This window comes from Erythranthe guttata, chromosome 9, assembly GCF_056151865.1.
Source record: "Erythranthe guttata isolate IM_541 chromosome 9, IM_541, whole genome shotgun sequence".
NCBI classification, from domain to species: domain Eukaryota; kingdom Viridiplantae; phylum Streptophyta; class Magnoliopsida; order Lamiales; family Phrymaceae; genus Erythranthe; species Erythranthe guttata.
This window is the reverse complement of record NC_142541.1, coordinates 13,366,797-13,379,121: the sequence shown is the minus strand read 5'-3', so window position 1 is coordinate 13,379,121 and position 12,325 is coordinate 13,366,797. Positions and strand designations below refer to the sequence as shown.

Here is a 12,325-nt window from a genome sequence, read left to right as displayed (position 1 = left end):
TATAAACTTAATAAGTATGTCATGATTTTAGGAAAATAAATATATCTTCACTTAATAAATTTTTTTACTAATTAATGCAGAGAGAGTGCTAGAAAGTTAACAAAGGCATAATTGAAATTTATTTCATTAACATTGAAATGTAATTGTAAAATGACAGATAATATGAAACAAAAGAAACTCTCAAAAGTTAGGGGCAATTAGTTAAAAGCTCTCCAATATATAATTTTGTGTATCGGTAAAGACCATGAACCGGAATCCTTTTGGGCTCGTGCCCTCGAGTCCCTGCTTTTTCGGGTTTTCTTTTAATAATCGAAACAATACTTAGTGAGAAAAAATGTAAGATTTACGTTAGATATATGTAGTTGCATGTCGTTCGAATGATCGAGACTAAGTTGTTGTTTGTTAGATAGCGTTTTGTAATCTTTCGACTTCCCCTTTAATAATTTTCAAAGAAAAAAAAATTGAAAATCGCATGTGACGACATATGCAAACATCATTTCGAATTGTTTCGATTACCATTGAATAAAATGCCGACTTGTGTTATCCATCACAACCATACAATTTTTTTACAATAATTTTGAGAGAATATTAAGATACATACACTATAGATACAATATAGTATTAATGCAGATAAAATGTACAATTTTGTGAAGTGATATATATGAGTACTTCACATTATATCTGATAGCCTAAGACAAGAACTTAGGTCATGTCTTGTTTTTCTGGAATCTTAATCTATATATTCCAAAAGGAAAATGTCTGCAAGATATTTCTTATATTTGTCTCCAGATTATTTATTTTGAGTAACGTCACACTTGTATGTACTACTTGTTTTTTTTTTCTTTTTTTCTTTTTTTTCATACATATATATTATTTTTTTTTAATTATTTGACATTGATAATTGAAGAAATTAAACATATCTAAAGGAAATTTATTGTTTGATGTTTATGTTTGGAATGATCATGAGTTTTGTTTAAGTACCAATTAAGGATCCTTTTTTTTTTTTAACGACACCTGATGAGGCTGGACCCACAACCTATCTATAGATAAAAAATCAATGAGTATATAAATAGTTTCAGATAATATACTATAGCCCGAAAAATGGCTAAAAATAGCAATTCCAAAAAAAACAAAAGTTTATCTAAAATAGAATAACACGAGCAAAATAGACATCCCAAACTAATGATAGGATAAGAAGAATGCGAGTGATCACATACAGTCTGAGAAAGTCTAATTCGACACCTTATTATTTTGATGATTCCCTGTCACGATAAGTTAATATCTAAATTAATTGAGATCATCTAAACTGCGATCGTTTTGGCGGATTACTGTTGGGCTAAATACCTAACACGCAAGTGCACGTATCGCAAACAAGTAGTAAAAGTGGACTCGTGAGAGTCGGATGTCGATCCCACAGAGAATACTCAAATTATTTAATCCTAAGTACCAAATTCTAACAATTATGATTTTTATCCAGCCTACGCAAGGTTGTCAAATTTAATAAACTAAATAAATTAAACTAATTCTAAAAGCAAATAAACAAGAGAGGATATCAATATAAAAATGGATCTAGGATTTTATCTTCCCCCTATGCGGTAATTCGTCACCAATTAAACCTCTATCATGCAAGTTACGATTCCCGATTATTAACCCGAGACACTCAATCACTCATAACCCGCTGTCGCGTGTATTATGAGTCTATTATTTATAACTGATTCACTATATGTCTATGCAAACCAATTATGAATAAAACATTAAATAACAAGTCTCGTAAACGGTTACCTAAGGTATTATCTATATGTCTACGATAATACATGCAATTAACACACTCATCCGGTGAAAACTACTCGAAGGTTCTTCTATCCCTGTTCTAATTATTAAAACGATCTGTCAATCAATTCTAACAATAACACATAGCAACATAAATTAGCTAAGTTCATGCGCTAAATAAGATCAAATAGAAGAAATAATCATGGAATTTAAACTTGCATAATATTAGAAAAATAGGTTTGAATCACCACATAGGGTTCAAATAAAATCCTAGATTAAAAGCTTAGCTACTCGTAATTCTTATGATAAACAAAATAAAAATAAAAGAAATAAGAAAAACTATGATTGAGTCTTCGTTGATCTTCGTTCTTCGCGTTTTGTGGTGTAAAATTTCGTGCTTATGGTGTAGAGACATGTTGCTTTTATAGGCTTTTCTTGATAAGGAAGTAGTGGAAACCTAATAGGAATCAATTTCCGCCACTTTCCCTCATCAAGATTTGTTCGTCGATTTGTGCCATGTTGGAGTCCGAATTTTGGAATGTTGTGTAAATAAGAATTGTAGCCCTTGAAATTAGCTTTCCAATGCCGCCAAAATCACCTAATTCGAAGTTTGTATGAGAGAGATATGCTCGAAATGGTGGACACTGTCAAAGCAGTGGCGAGATTCCTTCTTCCAATTTGATTTGTTTCCTTATTTGCAACTTTTTCCTTTCTTTTTGATCTTTTTTCCTTCATGGACACCTAATTCTCGTGTTTCACCTATAAAACACAAAATCAATTAATTAAAGCACAAATATAATTAAATCTAAACAAAAGATCCACGTAATGTAAACGTATTGAGTGTAATATCTACACTCAACAATTACCATGTTAAAAAAAAAAAAACTTCGATTCCACCTAAACTCAATAAGTTGTGTCACATTACCTTTTTTCTGAATTTTTAGGCGAAATGTCCGGAATTAGACACATGGTACATGCGATTTGAAAGAACTCTTTTATTTTTTTCAAAATCACAATCCCTAATTAATTCCTCAAATTCTTCCAGTTTTTTCTTCGATTTCTCTTCCGCGATTATATATTGCCAAGATTCGGAATTTCTCAAGTTAAAATAACTCCTCAGAGTTTTATTAATACGCAAAAATTCTCCCGTGATTCAATTTTCTTTAGCGAACTACCCGTAAAGTTTTTCATCAATTCGATATATATAAAACAACGAATTAATAATATAATGAAATAAACTTTATGATTAATTAATTTCAATTTGCTCACTATAATTCGAATTCAAATAATAGCTGCTAGCCTTGCAAATTAAATTCGTACGACAAAGAAAGTTAAGTGGGCCTCTCTAAGAATGAATCATTACTTTTTCCAGGTACTTTTGAATAAAAATGAGAACATGTACTATATATACTACTATTTTTCATTAAATGGAGTGTGTAATTTCTGTGTGTATACATACATATAGTTACATACACACATATTTACACACACATATATATATACACACACATATGTGAGAAGTTATTAATTACAGCGTTGAGTTGAGTGGGTTACGTAACGTGAGAAGAAGCCGAAAAAGAAAACGTATAATTGCACGTTTTTAGGTTCTTTTTGGAAAGACGCTTTTACATCTTTTAGATTTGATGCTTTGACTTTTGGACTCTCTCTCTCTTTCTCTCTCTCTCTAGAGAGAGAGTATAGAGATATAGAGATATATATAGAGAGAGAGAGAGAGAGAGAGTTCTTTTTGGATTTAAAGGTAATTGTGTCTTCAGCCCCCACTCACATGCTGTGTTTTCTTCACTCATTCATCTCTATTTATTTTCATTTATTTATTTATTTATTTGGATAATAATCTCTCCTAGTTTAATTTCGAATATTATTAACCTTAAATTACTCTATAAAGTTACTTTTTTTTTTTCTTTTTCAGAAAAGTAAATGCTATAATATTTATAGAATCTCATAAAGATTATTTACCAAATTGGGTGATTTGCATTTTGAACCCCACAAATTATCTATATTGGCACTTTGCACCCTAAAATTTATAGTTTCGGCAAAGTTCACCCTTAAATTATATATCTGATGACATAAATGATTCATGATATTTTAAATTTTGAAGCGTTTTTTGTCTTTTTTTTCCCAATTTTTTCTGTATAATTTACATTGTATATGACTTTTGATACGATTTTAATTTACAAAAACAATTCATATTTTTCTAATTCAGACGTGATTTTGACCCTTTTTTTTTTTGAATTAGCAAAACTCAAAACACGGAATTTGTAGTTCTTTAAATTAAATTTATAATCAAAGTTTAATCACCAAGATTAGATGTGGGGTGATAAAGATATCCATGAATAAACGAACAATGCCCACAATTATGGTTTCCATGTTTTCAATTTTGCACAAATTAAACTAGAAAATGCTCAAAATCACATTTGAATTCAGAACAATATTAATAAAATTAAAACGACAATATTGATCATTTTAGTAAAGTAAAACAATAACATATAATCCCATAATTTACTAAATGATGGTTTATCAACTAGTTCTCAAATGTTGTTGAAAACTCCCCTAATTAATTAATTAATAAGTGATATTTTTATTTTATTTTGATTAGGACAGTGAGCCAACCAAGAAACATGAAAAACAAATAGATAGATTCCAAAAAATATTGGACCCCATTTTGTTCATGGATTGATGATTAGGGTTTGTTGGGTATATGATTTACATCTCTATATATATAAGATAAAAAGTTATGACCCCATCTTTCTCTTTAGATCCTTCTTACCAAAGCAGATGTCATTCATTCAAACAACCTTTTTTTCTTTAAAAAAAATAAAAAAAATTAAATAAATAAATATATATATTTACATTTGGTATCTTTATTCCTTTTCCCCCACTGCAGTGTGTGTGTGTGTGTAACATGTTACCACTCACTAATCCCCTTTTTAGTGTTACTTTTTGTTTGTTTTTTCATCTCATTATAAATTTCCATAAACAATGAGATTTTGCACACAAAAAATGATACTTATATATGCTCTCAAATGTCAAAACATATGCCAATAATTAATTAACTACATTAAAATCTTGATGTAAGCTATATATAAATGGTTGACATAATTATATCCACAATTACGGATATTAATCGATTTAAATATGTTTGCTCGCGTCGTACTTTTAATTTATCTCAATTCTCATAAAACGAGCTTTCTGAAGATCTCTAATGGACCGTTCTTTCTTGCATGAAATGCTAATGATCCGGTGAATCTTTTGAATATAAATTATTGCTGATTTTATACCAAATTCCATCATTCGAAGGCGATCTAGCTGTCAATAAAAATAAATTCCAATAAAAAAAGAAAGAAAAGAAATAATAAAGGGTAATGGTTGTGATGAACCAATTCAAGAAAATGAATATATCTATATAAGTTTTTAGGATTTTTCTTCTTTGATTGATTTATTTATTTTTTAATGTTTTGTCTTTCATATGAAATGATCCACTACTGGAGCTGAAGTTGATAGAGGCACATGGAGACTAAAAAGGTCTCCTTCCCATAAAAGATTTAATAAATTGCAACCAAAAAGAAAAAGAGAAAAAGGGTTCAAAAAGAAGAGAGAGAAAAATAAAAATAATAATTATTATTATTAAATAAAAAATAATTAATTAATTAAAATAAATAAATTAAAGAAAAAAAAAGGAGAACAACCCATGCTCCCTGTCCTAATGTGTAAATGTACTTTCAACACTATATTTTAATAGTCTAAATTAAATTTATTTTATATTACTAATAAATCTTCCCCTCACTTGAGTAAAGTAAAGGCAAATCTGTTGAGTGCGCTGCGCTGTGTGGGGAGAGAGTTCTTCAAAAAAAAGAAAAAAAAGAAAAAAAAAAGAAAAGACAAATATTGAACTAGGGGTCGAAATCGGAAAGAGTATTTTTCATTTCGAATTCAGAAAGTTTGGTTTTCGACAAAAAAAAAAAAGGATTGGAATTTGGAATACATATTAGATTTCGGTTGTTGATTCGAATTGAATTGGAGATATTAATATTAAAATTTAAATGATTCATTTCACTAACATCTTAAGTTTTAGATTGAGATGGCCATTCATCAGTGTATGAGAGCCGGATCAAATGAAAGGTTATGCCTGCACTTGAAGGAGCGTATTAGATATATTAATATTAAATGATACATTTCAGTAACAGCTTAAACTTTTGGTTAAGGTCGTCATTCAACAGTTTTTCAAAAAAAATCTTTTTTTTTTTGCTTTCCGAAAATTAGTCTTATAATGCGAGTATTATTATGTATTATATACAAGTAACTAAAAAAAAATAGAAATTTCAAGTTCCACTTTACCCGGTCCGAAAATTTTCAATTTTAAAATTGTTTTTTTTCAATTTTTTAAATTCCATTTTTCCAAAAAAAATCCACGGAATTGTATTTAAATTTTGACTACAAAAATTAGATTTTTTTTCTGCTTCAAAAATGCTAATTCTGATCCGATTCCTGCAATTTCCATCCCTAAGGTGAAGCTCTTCAAAGAGGGAAAAAAAGGACAAAAATTGGGAGCACAAGATAATGAATTAAACTTATAAAAAACAACTTTTGTTGCTATGAAAAAAAAAAAAAAAAAAGGATAAATAAATCTATATATATAATTAGATATTGTTTGCAAGTGAGAAAGTTATATATATAAAAAAAAATAGATCTCATCACACTATATGTGGTTTATTATCTGTCTCTTTCTAGGGCAATTGGATTATATCCATTAAGATTGAGTTTTTTCAATTGCTTTTCATGCACCTCTGCTTGCTGCCCCCAATTTCATTTCTAGTGGACTGCACCACGACTTTTACTTCCTTTTTCATTCATCACTCCCACCTTTTTTTTTAATTAAAAGAAAATTGTGGAATAAAGGTCATTTAATTACCAAAACATACCTTTCTCCCACATTTTATTTATTCTCTCTTTTTCTTTTTTTTTTTTTCATTTAAGAGTTTACTATATCAACCTTGTATTATTTGGGACTTAGGAGTAGGGTTGTTCATTCGGTAATATATACCGTACAGGAATTTCGGTACTTCGAAAATTTGTACCGTAACCGAACTATTCGATTTGGTACAGTTTTTTACTGAATTAATTCGGTTTTTTCAGTTTGGTACCGAACTTTTTGTTAGGTGCGATTCGATCAATTTACTGGCCGAATGAACACCCCTTCTTAGGAGGGTATCTATATCAGCCACATTCAGTGAATTTCAATGGATTACATCTTATTAATTATACAATATGTAGATTCATACGAATTTTACACACAACACACACATACAAGTATCCGATATATTTCACCTACGGTAGCATAATAGAAGGATACCAATCATCAACGTAAATATTGATCCATCACATTGTTTGATGTGGTTCGTTATCTATTCCTCATTTTCATTTTTTTTTTCTCTACAATGAATGGTATTTATAATCGATCATTTGATTTTTTAGGGCAAATTACGGCAAACCCCCTGAGGTAAGTTTAAATTACGAAAAAATTCCTCCTGTTTGGGTAATTACAACCACCTCCATCAACTATGTATTGTCTTACAGGTCCACCATTACAGTGTCAAATTTATCAACTGAATGAGGATTTTGTTTGTAAAAAAAGATATAGCCAAAGTCGAAGGGGTAGTTATAAGTAGGGCTGGGACTGGGTTGGTTTTTATCCACCAACCGATCCATTACCGACCATATTTATAGGCGGATAATCAATTTTTAACCGATCCATTGGATCGGGTCGAAAATTTCAACCAACCCATCTATAATGGGTCGGTTGGTGGTTTCTAATATTATCAAAAGTTGATTGACCGATAATTATCGGTTATCCAACTATACTATTAAAATTTTATTAAAAATATAAAATAAAGCCCGTGTTTTCTTAAGTGGTTATTAAATTATCAAAATAATTAGTATTTTAAATTTTAAAACAATCAACAAAGGAAAAAAAATTGACCTAAATATTCAACCAGTTTCTTTATGCCCAAACTTAAACAAACGCGCACAAAAATCCACTAAATCTCTTGTGTATGTTTGAAATTACTTTGAGTTTCCTAATTATATTTTTTCCGTAAATTGTTATTAATTATTTTGAACTGATAAATGATGATCGCATCGTGACATTACGCAAAATGTGGATATTTTTACTCCAAATTTTGATTTTTTTCAAGTGAACTAGGTGCGGGTATAAACCATCAACCAACCCATTCCGCAACCAAATATTCAGTTGCCAACCATCAACCGACCCACAAAGGTTGGGTCGGCAACGGTTTTCAAATTTTAGCAAAAATGGTTTGACGGATGGGTCGGTTCTTAGGCTGGTAATCGACCGACCCAACCCAGTCTCAGCCCTAGTTATAAGTACCCAAATGAGAGGGGAATTTTTGTAATTCAACCTTACCTCTGGGGTCTGGCCGCAATTTTCTCTATTTTTTTATGCCAAAATAGAAAAGACAATGTCATTTGTGTATTGGGCCCAACCCTGACCCGGTTTAAATTTAATTCCTGATGAACCGACAGATGAATCATGAGGGGGGCCTTGGTGGGCTAAGATTTTCGACCCAATTGTCAATCAAATTCAAAATCACTTTTTTTAGCTACTAAAAATATACGAGTCAAATTAATAATAATTGTTTATTAGTTCTACTTCTTTTTTTCTTTTTTTCAATGATGAATTGAAATAATAATGAATATTATTTTTCTAAGAAATTAAAAGGAAAAGAAAAAAAGGGGATGGGCCCTTATATTATTCGGCAATGATTTGTTCCTTCCGTTGCAATTTAAATTTTGGATAAGTATTACATTGTTTAGTATAGAATAGTGTATGAGTGGTAATTATGTAATATATTTAGTATTAGGGGTTTGTTTTTAATGGAGTACATGTTAAATCCCCAAATTACCCCCCGCCGGTTGCGGTGATCTTGTGAAGGATTAACATAGTCGGGATGGAGAATTTCGACCGTCGTTAGATTTCGAGGCATTTGTGTGTATTTAATGCATTATAAATCTAAGGTATATGCAGACGCGGATTATCATAAGTGTACCCGACCCAACTTGGCCCAAGTTATTTTTTCTCGTGTTGTTTGTGAAATTCAAAATCGTGAAATCGGACAATGTGTATTCGACTTGTGTGGGAGTAAGTTGTGGGCTCGAAGAAGGAAAATTAAAAACAATGAAAAGGGAATTTATGTATTTGACAATTGAGGATTTTAAAAATAAGTACAAGGTTTAACAATAATACTTTATAGGGCAATTGACATTTTGTACCCTTAAATTACATGTTTTTTGCACTTTGTAAACTTAAATTAAAAAAAATAGCAGAATGCACCCTCCAATTACTAATTGCTTGACAAAGTGCACCGTAGCTCATCTTTTGGTTAAAAAAAGTAACCGACGTCTGCGATTTGTTAAGAGTCCAACTCGTTTCATTAGATTTGGCCCATTATGCCAAATCTAGGCCCATCACACGATGTACAAGATTTGTATATTACATTACATTCAATCCGAGCATGTTTCATAAGTTATAAGAAGGCATTCAAAACTAAGAAAATTCATATAAATAATAAATTAGGCCCCGTTTCGTTGCCAATATAAGCCATGATTAACTAAATAGTTGGACTTAATTTGATGTTTGGTATCCTCAATAAATTGTCTGGTCGACCCGCCAAAATTATATAATTATGGCTTATTTTGCCTTATCTTGTCTCTAATGAGTTTTTTTTGTTGGACGTTTCAAGCTCTAATAAAATAATTAGGTCTCATTAAATTATTTAATCTCATCTTGGCTAATCTTATCTTGCCAACCAAACGGAGCCTAAGATGCGCATTGAGAGCTAAAAATCCAACTGGCATGAGTTCTATCAGCAAAAGTTAAGGCAATGTTGACACAAAATAAGTCATAAGAGTTAAATTTGCAGAAGAGCACCGGATAAATTATGATTTTTTTCTCTACTTCATGGTCGTTCAACCCACTCTTGCATCTCCGACTACTACAAAACACCATTTTTTCTATTAAGGAAGATCCGCAGACAACAATCCGACTAATCAGACTATTGCGGTGTTCCTGTCGATTTTTCATTTAAGGAAGATTCGCATCAACTAATCCATTATTTCAGAAAATTGCTATTGATAAAAGAAAGAAAAATCTGCAGTTTTTCAATCTCTCAAAACAGGTAGCCCGATCGCTTTTTTAATCAGACGGTGAACTAGGGTGCACTTTGCCGATAAATTGGTAATTGAAGGATGCATTGTGCTATTGTTTCAGTTTAAGGGTACGAAGTGTCGATACATGTAATTTGAGGGTGCAGAATACCAATTACCCTACTTTATATTGTAATAATAAATATGGAACAATATAAAACTCCCTTGTCAAATATAATGTCAAACAAGAACTAATATATAGAGTTATTACAAAACTTCCCTTGTCAAATATAATGTCACACAAAAACAATGAGCTTAACATATTTATTAGCTAGCCTTTCAAATTGCAAGCTTGGAGAGTAGTACATTAAAATTTATATTTAAAGAATTATCTATGTGTAACACAAATAATCTAGTTATTGATTGATGATATAGAACAAAATATTAGAAATAATAATAATAATAATCATCTTATTAGAAGAATCCCTTTTTGCTTGAAGAAGCACGACGGTTCGATGAGAATACGGTGAGTAGAGCCATAAAAACAAATCCAGCAAGGAGAAGTCCAGTCGAAACAGTGCCCATGTTAAGGAATTTTAGGTCTTTATCGCCTAATAATTCGCCAAAAGTTCTCTTAAATTCAAATGTCACTCCAAATCCAACACCAACTCCACTTGCCAATAACAATGCAACCACCTAGAGAGAAAAAAAAATCAAAAAACCAAGAAAATTATGTTTATTTGATAATTGTACTAAGAAAGTTGAAATTCATTCAAATAAGTTAAATACATTTGTTATTATAAATTCTAAATTTTAAACCTAACTCAATCTAAATGAAGTTTGAAATGTACTTTTTGAAGGACTAGAAGCCAACATCGGTTGAATAAATCGACCGAACCGTATTAAATCACCATTTCATAACATATTGCGGCCGCAATTTGGTTCATTGTTGTAATGTAAAAAAAATGTGATAAAAATTATATTACTTATGACTTTTATTATAGTTTAAGCACTTCGTAATTAACGAACTAATTAAACGCAATCTTTTAGTTTTGACGTACAACATACAAAATTGGTGTACCAAAATTTAGGTGCGATCGATTTATTAAGGCTTTCACGAAACGCACACACAACGATAAAAAAAAAATAGTTAGAAAAAAGTGAGAATTGAAATGAAATTAGAACCTTGTCACCATAGAAGTCAAATTCTTGCAGACAACCATTTCGTATCCATCTCTTCTCTTGGACAACATTGTACATTGCAAATGGGATCTGAAATATTGTGTACAAAAACCCTATTGCCCCACATGCAAATACATACCTGCACAACACATATATTTATATCAATTGCACCTAACCCCCTGTGTAATTTCAAATTGCTGAAAAAGTCCTCGTGTTAATATTTTTTAGAAAAGAACCCCTATATTATGTTTTACAAAGCACACTGCCCCTTTCTTCGAAATTGGTTATGGACTTACACGAAATGACTAAACTATCCTTAATATTTTTTTAGTAGTATTCGCACTTTAAATAAACAAAATGCAAACAGAAATATACTAAATATAAAAAATCACCCACACCCACACTATGAAAACTTCATTTTGGGCATATGAAAATTTCGGGGTGAATTTGTGATTTTCGAAACTTCTAATTTAAAGGGTATTTGAGTCTTTTCAAGTCAAAAAACGCACATCCAGTCGAACAAACCGCGAGTGTGTCCCACGTCGAGGTCGCAGGGTCCTTATTGTCTTTGACTGATTTTCATAGGGGGGTTTGTGCTAATTACTTTAATAAAAGATTTTTTTCAGCAATTCAAAATTTCACTAAGGCAGTCCTTGCAAAAACCCCAAATATTATAGTACAATTAAATAACAACATTCAACCAATTAATAATTTGTTTTCCAAAAAAAATAAAAATGAGAGAGTTACCTAAAAGCTATGACATCAGTGAACTTAGTTTTGGTGGCATCTTCGTCTGTGTAATTATTGAGTGCCATAATCACAACTGATGCAGCTAGGGCTAGCAGAGTTAAGATTCTCAGGGACAGAATCGTCTTTAACACTGCTGCTGAGCTCGCCATTGTTTTCTCTTTCTACCACTTCTTGATTGTATATTTATGATAATTCTGTTTTTCTTTAAGGTAAGATTAACTAATGGCCCCTTTTTATTGGACAGTATTTCGTAAATATCGATGTTAAATTTTTTATTTTTTTTTTATTTCAAATATTGGAGCATTGTAAGCTTTGCAGGCCAATTGGAAACTTCGTTGCTTGGTTTAATAAATCACAATAAATATTTCAAGGCATCATCTAGTAGACAAATATTAGGGTAAATTTCACTTTTCTCCCTTAAGTTTTGGTTGGATATTACTTT

The 12,325-nt window shown here is 30.8% G+C and overlaps 1 protein-coding gene across 1 annotated transcript; it reads right to left on the bottom strand.

The window, feature by feature from the left end:
- Positions 1 to 10,249: 10,249 nt before the first annotated feature.
- On the bottom strand, positions 10,250 to 12,077 carry LOC105975535 (CASP-like protein 4D1). Its single transcript, XM_013000730.2, has 3 exons — positions 11,881 to 12,077; positions 11,137 to 11,272; positions 10,250 to 10,647 (listed from the first exon to the last, which is right to left on the bottom strand). The coding sequence occupies exons 1-3, from the start codon at positions 12,030 to 12,032 to the stop codon at positions 10,426 to 10,428; spliced, it is 510 nt and encodes a 169-aa protein (XP_012856184.2). The 5' UTR covers positions 12,033 to 12,077; the 3' UTR covers positions 10,250 to 10,425.
- Positions 12,078 to 12,325: the final 248 nt, after the last annotated feature.